Here is a 22,504-nt window from a genome sequence, read left to right as displayed (position 1 = left end):
GACACCACTGGATGTAACAGGTATGGAGTGCTGTATTCTCCTGTATTTTTGGTGGCACTGAAAGACCAGGCAGCTTGTTGATGGTTGGCTTGGCTCAGTGTTGGGGCCCGCATTTCACCTCCTCAGCCTTCTCCATATACAGTTGCAAGAAAAAGTATGTGAACCCTTTGGAATGATATGGATTTCTGCACAAATTGGTCATAAAATGTGATCTGATCTGATCTTCATCTAAGTCCCAACAATAGACAATCACAGTCTGCTTAACCACCTGCCGCCACGCTAATGCCGAAAGGCGTCATAGCTGCGGCGCTCCCAGATCACACTAACGCCGATTGGCATCATCTCGCGTGAGCCGAGATTTCCTGTGAACGCGCGCACACAGGCGCGCACGTTCACAGGATCGGAAGGTAAGCGAAGGGATCTTCAGCCTGCCAGCGGCGATCGTTCGCTGGCAGGCTGGAAATGCGATTTTTTTAACCCCTAACAGGTATATTAGACGCTGTTTTGATAACAGCGTCTAATATACCTGCTACCTGGTCCTCTGGTGGTCCCTTTTGCTTGGATCGACCACCAGAGGACACAGGCAGCTCAGTAATAAGTAGCACCAAACACCACTACACTACACCCCCCCCCTGTCACTTATTAACCCCTTATTAACCCCTGATCACCCCATATAGACTCCCTGATCACCCCCCTGTCATTGATCACCCCCCTGTCATTGATCACCCCCCCTGTCATTGATCACCCCCCTGTAAGGCTCCATTCAGACGTCCATATGTTTTTTACGGATCCACGGATACATGGATCGGATCCTCAAAACACATACGGACATCTGAATGGAGCCTTACAGGGGGGTGATCAATGACAGGGGGGTGATCACCCCATATAGACTCCCTGATCACCCCCCTGTCATTGATCACCCCCCTGTAAGGCTCCATTCAGACGTCCGTATGTTTTTTATGTATCCACGGATACATGGATCGGATCCGCAAAAAAACATACGGACGTCTGAATGGAGCCTTACAGGGGGGTGATCACCCCATATAGACTCCCTGATCACCCCCCTGTCATTGATCACCCCCTTGCAAGGCTGGCTCCATTCAGAGGTCCGTATGTGTTTTGCGGATCCACGGATCAGATCCGCAAAACACATACGGACGTCTGAATGGAGCCTTACAGGGGGGTGATCAATGACAGGGGGGTGATCACCCCATATAGACTCCCTGATCACCCCCCTGTCATTGATCACCCCCCTGTAAGGCTCCATTCAGACGGCCATATGTTTTTTACGTATCCACGGATACATGGATCGGATCCGCAAAAAAACATACGGATGTCTGAATGGAGCCTTACAGGGGGGGTGATCACCCCATATAGACTCCCTGATCACCCCCCTGTCATTGATCACCCCCTTGTAAGCTGGCTCCATTCAGAGGTCCGTATGTGTTTTGCGGATCCACGGATGCATGGATCGGATCCGCAAAACACATACGGACGTCTGAATGGAGCCTTACAGGGGGGTAATCAATGACAGGGGGGTGATCACCCTATATAGACTCCCTGATCACCCCCCTGTCATTGATCACCCCCCTGTCATTGATCACCCCCCTGTAAGGCTCCATTCAGACGTCCATATGTTTTTTACGGATCCACAGATACATGGATCGGATCCGCAAAACACATACGGACGTCTGAATGGAGCCTTACAGGGGGGTGATCAATGACAGGGGGGTGATCACCCCATATAGACTCCCTGATCACCCCGTCATTGATCACCCCCCTGTAAGGCTCCATTCAGACGTCCGTATGTGTTTTGCGGATCCGATCCATGTATCCGTGGATCCCTAAAAAACATATGGACGTCTAAATGGAGCCTTTCAGGGGGGTGATCAATGACAGAGGGGTGATCAGTGACAGGGGGGTGATCACCCCATATACACTCCCTGATCACCCACCTGTCATTGATCACCCCCCTGTAGGGCTCCATTCAGACATTTTTTTGGCCCAAGTTAGCGGAAATTGTTTTTTTTTTTTTTTCTTACAAAGTCTCATATTTCACTAACTTGTGTCAAAAAATAAAATCTCACATGAACTCACCATACCCCTCACGGAATCCAAATGCGTAAAATTTTTTAGACATTTATATTCCAGACTTCTTCTCACGCTTTAGGGCCCCTAAAATGCCAGGGCAGTATAAATACCCCACATGTGACCCCATTTCGGAAAGAAGACACCCCAAGGTATTCCGTGAGGGGCATATTGAGTCCATGAAAGATTGACATTTTTGTCCCAAGTTAGCGGAAAGGGAGACTTTGTGAGAAAAAACAGAAAAAAAATCAATTTCCGCAAACTTGTGCCAAAAAAAAAATATTTCTATGAACTCGCCATGCCCCTCATTGAATACCTTGGGGTGTCTTCTTTCCAAAATGGGGTCAAATGTGGGGTGTTTATACTGCCCTGGCATTTTAGGGGCCCTAAAGCGTGAGAAGAAGTCTGGGATCCAAATGTCAAAAAATGCCCTCCTAAAAGGAATTTGGGCCCCTTTGCGCATCTAGGCTGCAAAAAAGTGTACACATCTGGTATCACCGTACTCAGGAGAAGTTGCGCAATGTGTTTTGGGGTGTCATTTTACATATACCCATGCTGGGTGAGATAAATATCTTGGTCAAATGCCAACTTTGTATAAAAAAATGGGAAAAGTTGTCTTTTGTCGAGATATTTCTCTCACCCAGCATGGGTATATGTAAAATGACACCCCAAAACACATTGCCCTACTTCTCCTGAGTACGGCGATACCAGATGTGTGACACTTTTTTGCAGCCTAGGTGGGCAAAGGGGCCCACATTCCAAAGAGCACCTTTAGGATTTCACAGGTCATTTTTTACACATTTTGATTTCAAACTACTTCCCACACATTAGGGCCCCTAAATTGCCAGGGCAGTATAACTACCCCACAAGTGACCCCATTTTGGAAAGAAGACACCCCAAGGTATTCCGTGAGGGGCATGGCGAGTTCCTAGAATTTTTTATTTTTTGTCCTAAGTTAGCGGAAAATGATAATTTTTTTTTTCTTTTTTTTTTTCCTTACAAAGTCTCATATTCCACTAACTTGTGACAAAAAATAAAAAATTCCATGAACTTACTATGCCCATCACGAAATACCTTAGGGTGTCTTCTTTCCAAAATGGGGTCACTTGTGGGGTAGTTATACTGCCCTGGCATTCTAGGGTCCCAAATGTGTGGTAAGTAGTTTGAAATCAAAATCTGTAAAAAATGGCCGGTGAAATCCTAAAGGTGCTCTTTGGAATGTGGGCCCATTTGCCCACCTAGGCTGCAAAAAAGTGTCACACATCTGGTATCGCCGTACTCAGGAGAAGTTGGGCAATGTGTTTTGGGGTGTCATTTTACATATACCCATGCTGGGTGAGATAAATATCTTGTCAAAAGACAACTTTTCTCAATTTTTTATACAAAGTTGGCATTTGACTGAGATATTTATCTCACCCAGCATGGGTATATGTAAAATGACACCCCAAAACACATTGCCCAACTTCTCCTGAGTACGGCGATACCAGATGTGTGACACTTTTTTGCAGCCTAGGTGGGCAAAGGGGCCCACATTCCAAAGAGCACCTTTAGGATTTCACAGGTCATTTTTTACACATTTTGATTTCAAACTACTTACCACACATAAGGGCCCCTAGAATGCCAGGGCAGTATAACTACCCCACAAGTGACCCCATTTTGGAAAGAAGACACCCCAAGGTATTGCGTGATGGGCATAGTGAGTTCATGGAAGTTTTTATTTTTTGTCACAAGTTAGTGGAATATGAGACTTTGTAAGGAAAAAAAAAAAAAAATAAAATCATCATTTTCCGCTAACTTGTGACAAAAAATAAAAAGTTCTATGAACTCACTATGCCCATCAGCGAATACCTTAGGGTGTCTACTTTCCGGAATGGGGTCATTTTTGGGGTTTTTCTACTGTCTGGGCATTGTAGAACCTCAGGAAACATGACAGGTGCTCAGAAAGTCAGAGCTGCTTCAAAAAGCGGAAATTCACATTTTTGTACCATAGTTTGTAAACGCTATAGCTTTAACCCAAACCATTTTTTTTTTTACCCAAACATTTTTTTTTATCAAAGACATGTAGAACAATAAATTTAGAGAAAAATTTATATATGGATGTCGTTTTAAAAAAAAAAAATACAACTGAAAGTGAAAAATTTCATTTTTTTGCAAAGAAAATCGGTAAATTTCGATTAATAACAAAAAAAGTAAAAATGTCAGCAGCAATGAAATACCACCAAATGAAAGCTCTATTAGTGAGAAGAAAAGGAGGTAAAATTCATTTGGGTGGTAAGTTGCATGACCGAGCAATAAACCGCTAAAGTTGTGGAGTGCCGATTTGTAAAAAAGGGCCAGGTCACTAGGTGGGTATAAACCTGTGGTCCTTAAGTGGTTAAACTAATAACACACAAAGAATTAAATGTTACCATGTTTTCATTGAACACACCATGTAAACATTCACAGTGCAGGTGGAAAAAGTATGTGAACACTTGGATTTAATAACTGGTTGAACCTCCTTTGGCAGCAATAACTTCAACCAAACGTTTCCTGTAGTTGCAGATCAGATGTGCACAATGGTCAGGAGTAATTCTTGACCATTCCTCTTTACAGAACTGTTTCAGTTCGGCAATACTCTTGGGATGTCTCGTGTGAATCGCTTTCTTGAGGTTATGCCACAGCATCTCAATCGGGTTGAGGTCAGGACTCAGACTGGGCCACTCCAGAAGGCGTATTTTCTTCTGTTTAAGCCATTCTGTTGTTGATTTACTTCTATGCATTGGGTCGTTGTCCTGTTGCAACACCCATCTTCTGTTCAACTTCAGCTGGTGGACAGATGGCCTTAAGTTCTCCTGCAAAATGTCTTGATAAACTTGGGAATTCATTTTACCTTCGATGATAGCAATCCGTCCAGGCCCTGACGCAGCAAATCAGCCCCAAACCATGATGCCCCCACCACCATACTTCTCAGTTGGGATGAGGTTTTGATGTTGGTGTGCTGTGCCTCTTTTTCTCCACACATAGTGTTGTGTGTTTCTTCCAAACAACTCAACTTTGGTTTCATCTGTCCACAGAATATTTTGCCAGTACTGCTGTGGAACATCCAGGTGCTCTTGTGCAAACTGTAAACGTGCAGCAATGTTTTTTTGGACAGCAGTGGCTTCCTCTGTGGTATCCTCCCATGAAATCCATTCTTGTTTAGTGTTTTACGTATCGTAGATTTGCTAACAGGGATGTTAGCATATGCCAGAGACTTTTGTAAGTCTTTAGCTGACACTCTAGGATTCTTCTTCACCTCATTGAGCAGTCTGCGCTGTGCTCTTGCAGTCATCTTTACAGGACGGCCACTCCTAGGGAGAGTAGCAGCAGTGCTGAACTTTCTCCATTTATAGACAATTTGTCTTACCATGGACTGATGAACAGCAAGGCTTTTGGAGATACTTTTATAATCCTTTCCAGCTTTATGCCAGTCAATAATTCTTAATCGTAGGTCTTCTGAGAGCTCTTTTGTGCGAGGCATCATTCACATCAGGCAATGCTTCTTGTGAAAAGCAAACCCAGAACTGGTGTGTTTTTTTTATAGGGCAGGACAGCTGTAACCAACACCTCTAATCTCATCTCATTGATTGGACTCCAGTTGGCTGAACCCTCACTCCAATTAGCTCTTGGAGATGTTATTAGTCTAGGGGTTCACATACTTTTTCCACCTGCACTGTGAATGTTTACATGGTGTGTTCAATAAAAACATATTAACATTTAATTATTTGTGTGTTTATTAGTTTAAGCAGACTGTGATTGTCTATTGTTGTGACTTAGATAAAGATCAGATCACATTTTATGACCAATTTGTGCAGAAATCCATATCATTCCAAAGGGTTCACATACTTTTAATTGCAACTGTATTAGAGACAACTGGAGGAGGAGAACCGAATATGGCAGCTGGTGCTGGCCCTGACAGAGGGGCAGTTTTTGAGGGGGTATTTTGTGTTGCTGTGTGTGCTGCTTGGGCAGCAGTTTGTCCTGCACTGCGGTATTTGGTTCTGCTGTGTAGCATTTTGTGTCACATTGTGGTATTTCATTCTGCTGCGGCGGTACTTTGTGCTGCACTATAGCATTGCTGATGCTTCCTACTTGAATTGGCCTTGCCTTACGCTAATTCAGAACCACCTACAGCATTGGGCTTTTATTACATTTTTTCCAGGGCCGCTTTAAGTTCCCAGTCCACCTCTGTGCATATCTACAGTACATACAATACATACATTTATATTAAGTACAGTATATATTTAATTAAAGGGGTTTTCAGGAAATTAAATACTGATGACCTATCCTTAGCACATGTCATCAATATCTGATGGCTCATCTGGATGCTAGCACTCCCGCCAATCAGCTGTATTGCAGTTTAATCCCATTTACTTGAATGGGATTGAGATGCACAAAGGCCATGTAAGTAACGGACGTAACATCATAGGCCTAACAAGATTCTCTTGTAACACAGTCAGTGCCACAAGACTGGACGATGGCAGATGTAGTACGAATATTTAAGGAAGGTAAAAAGGTGGAACGTATAATTACTGGCTGGTAAATCTGACATCTGTGGTATCTAAAATATTTGAATGTACGGAACATTTAGAAAGCTAATCACTGGCCACAGTGGTGACCTGTCACCCATGTGGTACATTAGTTGGTCACATGCATGGGCGGATTGGCCATAGACCTTACAGGGAAATTTCCTGTTGGGCAAATGCCCAGGGCACAGCCTGATTCTTCCTCACGGCCGGCCAGTGGAAGTTTTTGAGGATGTATTTTGTGTTGCTGGCAGCAGTATTTTGTGATGGACTGTGGTCATTTGGCTCTGTTGGGGTGGTATAATGTGCCGCAATGCGGTATTGCTGGCCCAGCCTACTTGTGTTGGCCCTGCCTTCCATTAATTTGGACCCGACTACAAAACAGGGCCACATTTATTATTTTTTTCATTGTCAGTTTAAGTTCCCAGTCCGCCCCTGGTCACATGCCACATGGGTGACAGGTCACTGTTGTGGCCAGTAATTGGCTGCAGTGGTCCTGCTACACTCATCAGTAGGATGTTGATTCCCAGAGACCCAGGACCTGTTTAGGAGGCCATGAAGCGATGCAGCTGGAATCCAGTGGCCAGGACCAGGTAAGTATGAACTCCACCTTGGGTCCAGCCACTCTAAAGACTTCTGTTAAACAAAGTTTAGTCTTGGATAACCCCTTTAATCTAACAATTAATGTTGTAAGTATAATTGGTCTGAAAAAGGTTGAACTTGATGGACCTCTGAACCCATGTAGCTATGTAAAAGGACTCACCGTTCACCTGAACACCAAGGTCCTTCAAGGAGCTGATTGGCGGGGTGCCAGGAGTCAGACCTCCACTGATCAGATATTATTTAATTGCCTAAAAAGCGCTTTAAACATGTTTGTATCATTGCACACTGTTGATCTGACCTGCAAATTCTTGTAGCTGAGCATCTTGAACTTCAAACAACAATTCATCATGAATCTGAGCAATAAGCCTGGAAGAAACTGCCGCAATTAACTGGGAGACAACATTTTTAAAGGGCTATTCCTGGAGTTACTGAGCTTACATTAATAAAGGGATGACATATGTTCGTTAATCGGGCAATGGTTAAATTCTGCATCAATTCTGCAGCTTGAAACACATGGGAGGAGGGGCGTGTACTCCCAGGCTTCGGAAAAGGTACAGGGGTTCACATCTGTGCCATGTGAAACACTCACTTGACTGCACCTTCTACTAACTGCAGATGGCACATGGGCCTATTTATTCACAAAACATAGTCAAGTTATGGCCGGACTGAAGGGCGTAGCCTTAGGGGAGGGCATCATGACAGGGGTTTGGTTTAGGGAGACCCCCTGGTAGTGGGATAGGTGGGGTTAGGGGAGTTGGGTGGATGGAGCTAGGTAAAGGGGGATTGGGTGGTCTCAGGGCAGGGGTGTGGTCAAGGGGTTAAATAGGGGAGCAGGAAGGAAGACAGAGGCCATTTTGTGAAGAGATCTGAAGAAAACTGGTACCTGTACGCTGAAGCATGGACCAGCTTGAGGAGACGATCGCAAAACTGCGGGCAGCGGCGGAGGTCTGCGGCGCCGAATGGTTGGAGGCGCAGGTGCAGCAGATGCTCCAGGGGGCGGCAGAGGCTCCAGCTGGGCCTCAGCCAGTATCAGTCCGGCCGCGGCGGGCCAGGCCGCCGGCGCGCTACAGCCCGGAGACGTCCAATACGTCTCAGCCCCCCAACAAGGCTCAGCGCCGAAAACGGAGCCCCCTTGGGGACCCTCCACGCCGAGGGTCAGCGGGGACCGCTTCCTCGAGTACTCCCCGGCGTGGGAGGAATCCGGTCGGGAGGCGGAGCCTGCGAGGTGGCCGGGCCCGGTCACCTCGGCCTTCAGATGTGGTCGTCGGTGGAGAAGGACCAGGTGCGGGGGTCTCCAGCCCAGGATCGGGGGCTGGGACCTCCCGGCGTGAACAGGACGGCGTGGGGAGCGGGGCTGCCGCAGTTGCCATGGTGTCCGGCGGCAGGCCCCTGTCTTCGGTGGTCGGGATACAGGGGAGAAGAAGCTCCGCCCACTCTGATGCAGCCGTTGAAGATGGCGGTCCTGACGTCTCTAGCCTGGGGCTGGCTAGGAGATTGGATGAAGAGGCGGCATCGCGGAGGAGTGATCTACTGGATTCCGGATCTTCGGCTGGTGGGGACACAGCACCCAGGCAGCCAGGTGAGGCCTCTTGGGGAACTTTAGCGCAGATTGTTGGGGGGGCTGGGGGTGTTGGGGGGGCCCCAGTAGATGTTAGCAGGGGTTTGGGACAATTATTAGGCGGGCTAGCAGGTTTGCTTGCGGGCTGGGGGATGGGGGGTGCGTCTCCGTTACCAGCGTGGGGGGTGTCTGGGTTTTCCGGTGGCGCTAGTGGGAGTGTGGGAGCCAGTTCAGGAGTAGGGTCTGCGGTAGCGTCAGTACAAACGCAGGCGGGGGGTGCGGCGGAGGATGAGACGGTGCGGATGGATGACAGGGCGAGAGGGGAGGTGTATGTCTGCTTTGAAGGCCCGTTGGGGGCGCATTTGAAACAGGAGGTCAGGGAAAAGATTTGGAAGGGGGAGTATGTGGAGATTTTTTCTCTGCTTCCCTTAGACAAGTTTAACCTGGATAGGGTGAGACGGGAGGAGGGTAAGAAGGAGGAGGAAGAGAAGCGGAGGTACCGGCTGATACCGCGGACGTTTACAAACTGGCTGCAGGCGTTCGCGATATTAGCAAGCGTAATTGGGGAAAAAGCGCCGGAGTGCTGTTCGGCGTTATTTTGTTATTTGGATGCTGTTGGGGAGGCGTACAGGGTGTATGGGGGGGTGGCGTGGCTGCGGTACGACGAACAGTTCCGGCAGCGGAAGGCGGTGCGGCCCGAAATAAAGTGGGACCATAAGGATATCGCGCTGTGGTTAAAGGTCACGGCGCCGGTGAGACAGGGCCAGTCCTTTCGGGGGGATGCAGGAGGCGGAGGGCAGTCCAATGTCGCGTCAGCATCAGCAAAAGGGCTTTGTTTCGGATTCAATGATGGGACATGTAAATTCGGAGCAAAGTGTAAATTTAAGCACGAGTGCTCAGTGTGTGGGGGGTCGCATGGGGCAGCGCGGTGTTTTAGGGGTAACAGACAGAGGGGGGGGGATTTTAATAGCAAAGGGGGAGACGCCAGTACGCCTGGGAAGGATGGGCCCGTTTCTAGATAGATATCCGGATAGGGATGCGGCGGCTTTATTGCAGGAAGGTTTTTCGGTTGGTTTTCGGATACCGTTTGTTCAGGGTGATGGGTTGTTAATTAGGAGAAATTTGAGGTCGGCGTTGGAACATCCGGAGGTGGTAGCGGAAAAACTTAGCAAGGAGGTCAGTCTAGGCAGGATGGCGGGCCCATTCGTGGACCCGCCTTTGCCGAATTTGCGAGTGTCGCCTTTAGGGGTAGTGCCAAAGAAGGAGAGGAATAAGTTTAGGCTTATTCACCACCTGTCTTTTCCGAAGGGCTCGTCGGTCAATGACGGTATAGACCCCGCCTTGTGTTCGGTGGTTTATACCTCGTTTGATGCGGCAGTGCAGTGGGTTAGGAAATTTGGAAGGGGGGCGCTATTAGCGAAGACTGACATCGAGGCCGCGTTTCGTTTGCTGCCGGTTCACCCGGATTGTTTGCATTTGTTGGGGTGTTTTTGGGGGGGGGAGTTTTTTGTGGATAGATGTTTGCCTATGGGCTGTTCCCTGTCCTGTGCGTACTTTGAGGCGTTTAGCTCATTTTTGGAATGGGCGGTGGCGGATTCGGCGGGTTGTGAGTCAATTATTCATTACCTAGACGATTTCCTATGTATTGGTCCGGCGGGGTCCAGGGTGTGCGCATTGTTGTTGCATACATTGGAGTCGTTGTTTGGAATTTTTGGGGTCCCACTGGCCTCGGAGAAGACGGTTGGGCCGGTCACGGAGTTGAGTTTTTTAGGTATTGTGATTGACACGGTTAGGATGGAGTGTAGGTTGCCCTTAGATAAGTTGGAGAATCTGAAAGGGGAGGTAACGAGGGCGTGTCGTTTAAAAAAGCTGCAGTTGAGGGAGCTTCAGTCACTGCTTGGAAAACTTAATTTCGCGTGCCGGATTATGCCTATGGGGAGGGTGTTTTGTAGGAGGTTGTCTATGGCGACGGCGGGGGTGGTCGCACCACATCATTATATTCGTTTGGGAAAGGAGTTGAGAGCGGACTTGAAGGTGTGGGGTTCCTTTTTGGATTGTTATAACGGTCGCTCTCTGTTTATGGGTGATGTGGTGAATTCGTTTGATTTTGAGTTGTTTTCAGATGCAGCAGGGAGTGAGGGTTTTGGGGTCTATTGCCGGGGGCAGTGGTGTGCGGGTCGGTGGCCTGACAGTTGGGTGGAAAGAGGTTGGGTAAAGAATGTGGCTTTGTTGGAACTTTTTCCTATTGTGGCGGCGGTGGTGTTGTGGGGGGAAGTGTTCCGTGACAAAAAAGTTCGGTTCCACTGTGATAATTTGGGAGTGGTACAGGCGATAAATGGGTTGTCAGCCTCGTCAGGGTTGGTGGTGAGGTTGTTACAACAGCTGGTGTTGGAGTGCCTGTTGATCAATGCGTGGGTGGTGGCGGTGCATGTGCCGGGTGTAGAAAATGGCATAGCTGACGCTCTTTCTCGTTCACAGTGGGACCGGTTCCGGCAGTTGGCTCCAGACGCGGAAGAGTTTGGGAGGGAATGCCCGAGTTGTCTATGGGAGGTACTGGAAGAACGGTAGCCAATCTCATTCAGGCGTCGCTGGCGCCTAGGACGTGGGAGCTGTATTTAAAATCGTGGCAGTGCTGGGAGGAGTGGTGCAGTCAGTTGGGGGTTGGGGAGGGGGACCTGGAGGTTCCTATGTTGTTGTTTGTGGGGCACTGTAGGGAGGAAGGCTGGTCTGTAGCAAAAATGAATAGTTGCATGGCCGGTTTGGCGTTCGGCTTTAAGTGTAGGCAGCTGCCGGATGCGACTAAGTCATTTTTGGTGACGCGGGCGTTGAAGGGGTGGCGCAGGACGGGTACAGGGTGTGATGGCAGGAGACCGGTGTCCTTCAGGTTATTGTTAAGACTGGGCGAGCAACTAGGGGTGGTATGTACTTCTGCTTCGGAGGTTCGTTTGTTCCGTTTAGCTTTTTCTTTGGCGTTTTTTGGGGCATTACGGGTGGGGGAATTGGTTAGTCCAACGGTGCGTAAGGCAGGGGGGTTGCAGAAGGCGGATGTGGAGTTATTTCAGGACAGGCTAGAGTTTGTTATTCGCCGGTCTAAGACAGATGCGGAAGGACGGGGGCGCAGGGTGGTGTTGTTTGGGGTCCCGGAGTGCGCTATGTGTCCGGTACTGAGCTTGCGTGAATATTGGGGAGGTAGGAGGAGTGATACGTTGCCGTTGTTAGTGCATGGGGATGATTCCTTTCTGTCGCGCTTTCAGTTTGCGGCGGTTTTTTCGAAGTGTCTAGTTCGGTTGGGTTTGGGGCCTGACGGGTATTCGAGTCATTCATTTAGAATCGGGGCGGCAACGGAAGCAGCGAGGTGGGGGTTGGGGGATGAGATTATAAAAAGGATTGGGCGGTGGGAATCGGTTCGTTTCAGATCATATATTCGTTTGCATAGCTTGTAAGGGAACGGCCAGGGGGGCTGGTAGGGGATCGGGTTTTCTGTATGCAATGTTATTATTGGTTGGTCTTGGTTTTGTTTTTCTTTACAGATGCAGTGCCGGCCCTAGTGTGGATCCTCGGACATTCTTATGTCTTTTGGGGGGCTGTCCGGGCAGCGGTTCGGCCGGATGGTCAGCAACTGGGGTTCTCGAGGTCGGTGGCGGTGGTGAGATGGCTAGGGCGGAGAGGTATGGTTTGGGCCGGGGTGTTGCCGGAGATTCACAGGTTTGTGAGGCAGGATAGGGCACCCGAGGTGTTGGTCTTGCATGTGGGGGGTAATGACCTGGTAGCGCGGCCTTTTAGGGAGTTGTTGCAGGGCATTAAGTTTGACTTGCTGAGGATATGGGCGTTGTTCCCGAGGATGGTGACGGTATGGTCCGATATAGTGCCTAGGATGGTGTGGAGGGATGCAAGATCCGTGGAGGGCGTAAATAGGGCCCGTGTTAAGGTGAACCGGGCGATGGGTCGGTTCATGGCCAGGAATGGGGCGGTGGCAGTGAGGCATATGGAGCTTGAGAAGGGTGTGGGGGGGTTTTGGCGGGCTGACGGAGTGCACTTAAATGCGGTTGGTTTTGACATGTGGTGCTTGGCAATTCAGGAGGGCATTGAGGTGGCCTTGCGTTTGTGGAGGGACGCTCAGCCTTAAGGCGGTCAAGTCTTCGCGTCAGTGGCGGGGGGAGGTCCTTGAAGTTGGTCATATTCACAGAGGAGGATGCTGGGAGGGCTCCATGGTGAGGGCTGGACTCCCAGTGGTGACGGTTTTTAAAGGGGCCATTCAGTGGTGCTTCTGAGCTGGAGGGCAACGGCTGGAAGCAAGATGGCTCATTCAGTGGGGTTTCTTGCAGTTATTTGGGGGCTTCAAGGACCTCCCCTCGGGGGGGGGGGGAATTGTTATTTACAAATGGTTATGTTTATTTGTTAATAAAAGACGGCTGCTGTGGCCGATTTATTCCAAGATCGGTGTCTGTGTGTCATTTTGGGGTCAGGTTGAGTTGAGAGATGGGTGGAGTTAGTTTCAGGTTTTTGGGAGCAAAAAGGAGTGTTGGGGGTCGAGCGGCAGATAACCAATACCCCTGTCAAGTTATGGCCGGACTGAAGGGCGTAGCCTTAGGGGAGGGCATCATGACAGGGGTTTGGTTTAGGGAGACCCCCTGGTAGTGGGATAGGTGGGGTTAGGGGAGTTGGGTGGATGGAGCTAGGTAAAGGGGGATTGGGTGGTCTCAGGGCAGGGGTGTGGTCAAGGGGTTAAATAGGGGAGCAGGAAGGAAGACAGAGGCCATTTTGTTAAGATATCTGAAGAAAACTCCCGCCCACCCTCCCCTTGTATTTTGGTTGTAGGTTTAGGGGTATGAGTCTTAGTGTACTGAAGGTAGGCAGGGTTGTGTAAGTGTCACGGTGGCTGTGGCGGGGGGAGGTCCTTGAAGTTGGTCATATTCACAGAGGAGGATGCTGGGAGGGCTCCATGGTGAGGGCTGGACTCCCAGTGGTGACGGTTTTTAAAGGGGCCATTCAGTGGTGCTTCTGAGCTGGAGGGCAACGGCTGGAAGCAAGATGGCTCATTCAGTGGGGTTTCTTGCAGTTATTTGGGGGCTTCAAGGACCTCCCCTCGGGGGGGGGGAATTGTTATTTACAAATGGTTATGTTTATTTGTTAATAAAAGACGGCTGCTGTGGCCGATTTATTCCAAGATCGGTGTCTGTGTGTCATTTTGGGGTCAGGTTGAGTTGAGAGATGGGTGGAGTTAGTTTCAGGTTTTTGGGAGCAAAAAGGAGTGTTGGGGGTCGAGCGGCAGATAACCAATACCCCTGTCATGTAACTATCATGCGAGTGCATCAATGTGGCATAAACGTCCCACTTATTTGGAAACTTAGAATAATTTAACTCATTTGCAGATAGATTCTGACAGCTTTTTTTTATAGGAACACTAGTCCTAATGTCTGCAGCTCCAGAGGGTTCTCCGCTTTGGACAAAGAATTTGTAGGAGGGTCTACTGGACATAACTTTCTGCTGTAGGGTCCCCCAGCAATCACCTATAATCTGTGGAGTACTGCAGCACCCCCACAGGAAAAATAAAGCATTACACAGTTGAAATCAATGAGCTGTCCGTGTAATGCACAGATGTGTGCTGAAAACAGTCACTTGTAGACATAGTTTTCAAGCATCCATGATTAACCCTCCAGTCATCATGAAAATCATCTGAACTGAGGGCATGTAATGTACGGATGGCTCTCGTGCTGTATTTCACAGGTCTTCTACCTTATTCTGAGATTCTCGTCCCCAGTGCAAAATGTCTAACAGGGTCCTCCACCTACCACATCCTATTTATAATATTGGTGTCTTCTTATGTAGCACGACCATCAGCCGACATTCCCTGTGTGCATCCCCTATAGCTACACCCCTACATTAACCCTTTTATCTAAGTTGCCTAAAAGCAGCATTTTGCTAGTAAGCATGCATTTATCAGTATTTTCCCTGAAATAACCCCTAGTAAAAATTAATTTGTGAGTCATCCTCTTCTGTCATTAAAAGTCTATTTATCTGCACATTAGTGATAATTGTTGTGTTCGTATAGCCAACTCAGATCCTGGCCATTTAACCACTTAGGTACTGTATCACAGTCAATAGCAACGGCAGCATCTAGGTGACCAGAAAGTGGGAAGCAACACCCAGCATAAAAGGGGTTGTCATAAAAGCTGGAGGCCTATTATAAAATTAGTTATTACTGGGCAAAAGTTGTACATCTTAAAGGGGAAGTCCAGTTATATCAAGTTATCCCCTATTCACAGGACAGGAGAAAACTATTAGATTAGCGGGGGTCTGACCTTTGGGATCCCAACTGATCATGATAACTGGGGACCTGTACATCGTGGCCCCCCCAAAATGAATGGAGTGGCATGTCCCCACTCCCTTCCTCTCTATTTGACCCGTCCCTCCATTTATTTGGGGGGCCCTGTACCTTCTCAAGATTGTAAGGGTGCCAGCAGTCGGACCGCCACCAATCTAATAGTTATGATAGGGAAAAACTTTGTAGAAGGAATACATCTTTATAGGAAACGTTGCATATTCAGTATCCACAAGTTAGGGGATAACTAATGGATCAATACGTAGAGAATGAAGGCAGGGTGTGAGCTTGACCTGTGGTTTCATTAGTATAGTCGAGCGGGGTTTCTGTTCTTGGGGAGTCTAGCAGTCTGACCCCCGCCATTCTGGTATTCCTTATCCTAATTCCTTAAATAAGAGATCTCTTTAATACTTGGCAGCTATTATGTTGTTTCTATTTAACGTCACTCAAGTTTTATCATGGAGAAATTGGCGAGTAGACCTCACAGAAGAGGAGGTCATTTTCTGGTACTTTTTATATTCGGGGTAAACGATCTTCATACACAAGAACGTGATATACTGGAAATATATTTTTGCCTCAATAGTGGATGAAGAGTTCACTTCATTTATCACTCATAAAATGGTCGCCTGGAACTGCTCTCTTTATTGTGTGAATGTACAGATGTCAGTAGCTAACTGGAAATACAATCGTAGGTAAAATATGGGAAACTGATTTGCATTTATATTAACGTCTACTAACCTCGCCGTTAGGTGAGAAGACGATGTGACTGACGCAGAAATTTGAATCATTGCCAGTTTGCACAAGTCAGCAGCAGATCCTAGAAAATAAAATCATACTGAACATGATTCAGAAGGAAAAGCTGAAACCAAATGCAGAAATGATTTTACACATAATCTGCTGCCCCCAGGTTTCCATTTATAACTGTTTTATTTGCAAATGACATACACACTTTATATGATGAAACATTTGTGTTTCGATTTATCACCATTTTAATAATCTCTGCTTGCAGCTAAAGGGCATCTGTCAGCAGTTTTGCACCTATGACACCGGCTGACCTGTTACATGTGCACTTGGCAGCTGAAGACATCTGTGTTGGTCCCATGTTCCTATGTGCCCGCATTGCTAAGAGAAATGACTGGCAGGGACAGGTGTGATCGCGTTTACACTACTGGCCCTGTCAATCAAACGCCTCCTAACCCCCTGTACATACAATTATTTACCTTGGATGACAAAATTGACTGCTTGCCTTTCTGCCTGGGCCCTTAGGCCATAGTTCTTTGAATGGATATGAGGTAGAGATCTTTTGCGTCCCATAAGTGAAATCACAAATCCTACAAAACAGAACAATAGCACGAATGCTTTATGCTTTAGTAATAGGTTGAATCCACCAGCACCAAAGAATATTAAAATCACCACTAATAAAAGTACACAGAATATTCATATATTAATATGGGATACATTTTTTTATGTAAGTGTCCTTTTAAAAAACTAGGTGACAACATGGCCCCACAGCAACGACCATTATCGAGAATATCAACAAGGGTTATCCCACGAAAAGTATTGCTATGCAATGAATAGAGCAACGAGGTAGTATTGCAATATACATGCTTTAAAAATTGTTAGGTTTTTATGAACATTACATTTTCCTCTCTGGAAGCGCTCCCTGCTGTTTCTCCTGCAGCCACAATTTTGGTCTACCTCCTGCAGCCAGTGGTGGACCGCCATCCTCAGTAGTTCCCCTGCTTCCGTCCCCTCAAAGCCAGCTGTGATCTCATAGTGAAGCAGGTTAAGCAGTCAAAACACTGTCATAAGATATTTATGACAATACGATTTACTATACCATGCAGTAAATGCCCCAATAATGAGAAACTGACTGCCCAGATCTCCAGTGATTCCTGGCTCTCTTTTTTTGATGATGATGATGATGATGATGATGTAGTTCTGTGCTTTCCATTAGGCCAGTGTTGCCCAACCTACGGTCTGCGGGCCAAATCCGGCCCGCAAAGCTGTGTCATGCGGCCCGTGCAGTTAGGCCAGACAGTCCGGTTTTAAGACTCCTGGTCCTCCGTCCGCCGCAAGGCCAGGACGGACAGCCAGGAGTCCTCCTTTAGTGTGGTACAGGGTCAGGGTCCGTTTAAGTTTACCCATGGCAGGGGCAGGCAGACAGCACGTCGTCCGCACAGTGTGCTGTATGACATGACGTCCCAACGCCATCAAGCGCTGCCCGCGTCGTCGGAGAGAACTGTTATCTACAGCAGGCAGGATGGAGCGCGGGTGCCACTACCAGCAGTGTACGTCGGTTTAATAGCGGTGCATCTCTGACAGGTATTTGTATAGCACAGTCACACCGCAATATTGTGCTCACAGCATCATTAGTCTTCTGCCCCTCAATCTGTTCCTGTGCCGCATGTCCAGGGAGCTGCTCAGTCATCTGCACAGCCATCACTCTATAGGGGAGGAACATCAGATAGACGGAGTGGGGGGACACGGCACCCCTCAAATCACCGCTGTAGCTAATAATATACATGCCCCCCCACACACACACACAGAGTACAACACCAGAGGAGGAGAGATTCGCTGTGTACTAAGGGCACATGTTTTACATGACTCCTCTTTACTATTCCCAATGTTCCCAAAAAGAAGTCACATATACCCCCATAACAGTGTGCCACCCATATATACCCCATAACAGTGTGCCACCCATATATACCCTTCAAAACAGTGTGCCACCCATATATACCCCATAACAGTGTGCCACCCATATATACCCCATAACAGTGTGCCACCCATATATACCCCCATAACAGTGTGCCACCCATATATACCCCCATAACAGTGTGCCACCCATATATACCCCATAACAGTGTGCCACCCATATATACTCCATAACAGTGTGCCACCCATATATACTCCATAACAGTGTGCCACCCATATATACTCCATAACAGTGTGCCACCCATATATACTCCATAACAGTGTGCCACCCATATATACCCCCATAACAGTGTGCCACCTATATATACCCCATAACAGTGTGCCACCTATATATACCCCATAACAGTGTGCCACCAATATATATCCCCATAACAGTGTGCCACCAATATATACCCCCATAAGTGTGCCACCCATATATACCCCCATAACAGTGTGCCACCCATATATACCCCATAACAGTGTGCCACCCATATATACCCCCATAACAGTGTGCCACCCATATATACCCCATAACAGTGTGCCACCCATATATACCCCATAACAGTGTGCCACCCATATATACTCCATAACAGTGTGCCACCCATATATACTCCATAACAGTGTGCCACCCATATATACCCCCATAACAGTGTGCCACCTATATATACCCCATAACAGTGTGCCACCTATATATACGCCATAACAGTGTGCCACCAATATATATCCCCATAACAGTGTGCCACCAATATATACCCCCATAAGTGTGCCACCCATATATACCCCCATAACAGTGTGCCACCCATATATACCCCATAACAGTGTGCCACCCATATATACCCCCATAACAGTGTGCCACCCATATATACCCCATAACAGTGTGCCACCCATATATACTCCATAACAGTGTGCCACCCATATATACTCCATAACAGTGTGCCACCCATATATACCCCCATAACAGTGTGCCACCTATATATACCCCATAACAGTGTGCCACCTATATATACCCCATAACAGTGTGCCACCAATATATATCCCCATAACAGTGTGCCACCAATATATACCCCCATAAGTGTGCCACCCATATATACCCCCATAACAGTGTGCCACCCATATATACCCCATAACAGTGTGCCACCCATATATACCCCCATAACAGTGTGCCACCCATATATACCCCATAACAGTGTGCCACCCATATATACCCCATAACAGTGTGCCACCCATATATATCTCCATAACAGTGTGCCACTTGTATATACCCCCATAACAGTGTGCCACTTGTATATACCCCCATAACAGTGTGCCACTTGTCTATACCCCCATAACAGTGTGCCACTTGTATATACCCCCATAACAGTGTGCCACCCATATATACTCCATAACAGTGTGCCACCCATATATACCCCCATAACAGTGTGCCACTTGTATATACCCCCATAACAGTGTGCCACTCATGAGGATGAGTCAGATGGGAGCAGGAGGTCTATGGAGGATGTGACTGGCGAGGGTGGAAGTGGTGGAAGTGATTGGACCTGAGCCTATTTCTTAATATGTGATTACTACAGTATGTCTGGTGCCCGAGTGAGAGGACTCATAATATTGTACCACAAGGCATTTCTAAAGAGAGTTTCCTGCATTCCACTACCCCCTAGTCTTGCTATGCCCAGAGATGTGTCACCTTCACAGTAATAATGCCCAGAGATGTGCCACCTTCACAGTAATCTTCACAGTGATAATGCCCAGATGTGCCCCCTTCACCGTACTAATGCCCAGATGTGCCCCTGTTAAAGGGGTAATTCCCAGATGTGCCCCTTCACAGTGGTAATGCCCAGATGTGCCCCCTTCACAGGGGTAATGCCCAGATGTGCCCCCTTCACAGGGGTAATGCCCAGATGTGCCCCCTTCACACAGGTAATGCCCAGATGTGCCCCCTTCACAGTAGTAATGCTCACATATGCCCCCTTTACAGTAAAAATGCCCAGACGTGTCCCTTCACAGAATAAAATGCCCAGATATTTGCCCCTTCACAGTTGTAATGCTCACACGTGCCCCCTCACAGTTTTTGCATTTCTTTCTGGCAAAGTTAGTCTACTTTCACACTCGCGTTTTGGCTTTCGGTTTGGGGGATCCGTTCAGGGCTCTCACAAGCGGTCCAAAAACGGATCAGTTTGCATTCTAATGCATTCTGAATGGAAAAGGATCCGCTCAGAATGCATCAGTTCAGTCTCCATTCCGCTTTGGAGACGGACACCAAAACGCTGCTTGCAGCGTTTTGGTGTCCGTCTGATGAAACTGAGCTAAACGGATCTGTCCTGGCACACAATGTAAGTCAATGGGGACGGATCTGTTTTCACTGACACAATCTGGCACAATAGAAAACTGATCCGTCCTCCATTGACTTTAAATGGTGTTCAAGATGGATCAGTCTTGGCTATGTTAAAGATAATACAAATGGATCCGTTCTGAACGGATGCAGACGAATTTATTATCTGAACGGATCATTTCATGACGGATCCGCACAAGACGCGAGTGTGAAAGTAGCTTCTGGCCCGCTAAATTTATACCATGTCTAGTGCGGCCCTCAGACGAAAAATAGTTGGGCACCACTGTCTTATGAAATTTAATCCATAACGTTCCACTTCTTACATGCTTACAATCAAAAAATATTCATACACAAGTGTATGCCTCCCAAGTACAGTCCCTACTTTTGACCCAAGTCCCAGTCAATTTGTCACTCTTTTACCAATAAATTGCATTAATAAACTTACTAAACTTCCCCAGAAACTATCAAGATTCTGTTTATTAGGCCTTAATGTATTGTAGGAAGGCGCAAGGGTCCGTCGTTGACGGAAGGTATGTGTCACCGAGGTTCCTGGCCTCGGTGAAGTAAGAGACGGTATTTTCAGGTGTCAGCGGCAGCTAATGCTGATTGACACTTTGCTATTTTAGTATGGCTGTATAGCTGATCCGGGACGGCTCTTACTGGGAGTAGCCAAAGTGCTGGGTGGGTGACTACTCCCCACGTTCCAGGTCAGGTCTTGACTGGCCTATAAAAAACCCAGCCAGCAGTGTCAGCTGGGAGTGATTACCTCTCTATGACAGAAGAGCTCTGGCAATCGCTGGTGTGGGAACTGAGCCTTGTGCTGGGCTGAAAAGCTGAGACCTGTGTATTGGGAGAGCAGGCCACCTAAAGCCTGCAATTTGACTGCTGGAGGCAGAACCGCTGACAAAGTCACGTTTTTTTGTTATGTACAAACTTACTACTTGGTGTGAACAAACACCAATCTTGCAAAGAGTGTTTTTTGTTTGACCTTCTGTGTGAATAAGCACGGACATTTGAATTATGAACTTCTACTTTGCCTCTGTACTGTGGGCCGAAATATTTTTGTATGTCTTACATCAAACCAGCGAGATTACAACCCGTGTCCCTCGACAAAATGGTAGCTGTCGTGAAAGCCCTTGTGGAAGCTAACCTGCAACAGCGGGAGGCCAATAAGCAACAGCAAGAAACAAACCAGCTGCTGTTACAACATGTGATGGCTTTACAAGCAGCAGGAGCAACCCAGAGCGTCCACGATGCCCGTAAAGTGGTCCGTGCGGCGATCCCCAAGATGACCCCCGCAGACAATGTCGAGACCTATTTGGTGATCTTCGAGAAGGCAGCCGTGAGAGAGAAGCTACACCAGGAGCAATGGGCTGAGGTCGTCTGAACCCCAGCAGGTGTATTTTCGGATGATCAAGCGGCTGATTACCCGACAGTAAAAGGTGAGATCCTGGCGAGACTGGGGGTGAATGTATTAGTCTGGGCCCAGTGGGTGCATCAGTGGGAGTTTAACCCAGCTGAGCCCCCAGTATTATACCCTATTACACCTATTGTAAAAATGGCTCCAACCTGACGTGCTCAGTCCCACTGCTATGTTGGACCGTCTGTTGGCGGATGTGTTCTGGAGAGCTTTGCCGTACCCTCTTCAGCACTGGATCGGCCAGGTGTCTCCTGGTAATGCCCTTGAGATGGTGGACCTGGTGGAACGCTATGAGGCCACCAGGAATTGGAAAGGGGGTTCGTTTGGGAGGGGGGCAGCCAAACACCAGCAATCTCCATCCCCGACCCAGAGACTTGTGCCTACCAAGCCCGTCCGGGGTGTACCCCACGTAGACCCGGCTCCGATAGTATGCTGGCGGTGTCAGGAGCCTGGACACGTAAGGGCAGACTGTCCCCATCAGGGCGAACCCATGGAGACTAACTATGGGTAACGCAACTCATTGTATGCCAGGAAGCTGTGTGCATCAGGTATCCCAGAGACTATAGACAATAACCACCTGTGCCAGGTAGAAGTGGGAGACACTCTGGAAGTGGCTTTGTTGGATTCAGGGAGTCTGGTGTCCCTGGTAAGAGCTACCTTGGTGCGGCCCGTCGAGTATACTGGCCAAAAAATCGGGGTCGTGTGCATACATGGAGATTTAAAGGACTATCCCACCACCCTGGTGTCTCTATCCACGGGAGGCGGGAAGTAGACCCACGAGGTAGCCGTTGCCACCACTTTACCTTATGAACTAATAATAGGGAGAGACTTTCCAGGCTTCCCGGCCCTGTGGCTGTCTGTGAGAGTTGTTGATGCCCCTGAGTCAGGGGTAACTTCAGCAGAGTGGCCTGGCTCAACAGGAGGCCAGAACCCTGGGAACCCGAGGCAG

General features: G+C 48.0%; 1 protein-coding gene across 1 annotated transcript in view; it reads right to left on the bottom strand.

The window, feature by feature from the left end:
- Positions 1–7,510: 7,510 nt before the first annotated feature.
- The window catches only part of POLN (DNA polymerase nu), a 139,165-nt gene continuing 124,171 nt past the window's right edge, over positions 7,511–22,504 (bottom strand). The window contains exons 20-22 of the mRNA XM_040419954.1: positions 16,336–16,446; positions 15,854–15,932; positions 7,511–7,601 (exon numbers count right to left, since the gene is read on the bottom strand). Coding sequence (XP_040275888.1) covers positions 7,511–7,601; positions 15,854–15,932; positions 16,336–16,446 — 281 coding nt within the window. The remainder of the gene's footprint in view (positions 7,602–15,853; positions 15,933–16,335; positions 16,447–22,504) is intronic.

The sequence above is a fragment of the Bufo bufo genome, chromosome 2 (genome assembly GCF_905171765.1).
Source record: "Bufo bufo chromosome 2, aBufBuf1.1, whole genome shotgun sequence".
In the NCBI taxonomy this organism is placed as follows: Eukaryota; Metazoa; Chordata; class Amphibia; order Anura; family Bufonidae; genus Bufo; species Bufo bufo.
The sequence above is the reverse complement of the archived record's forward strand: the minus strand, read 5'-3'. Positions and strand labels throughout refer to the sequence as shown.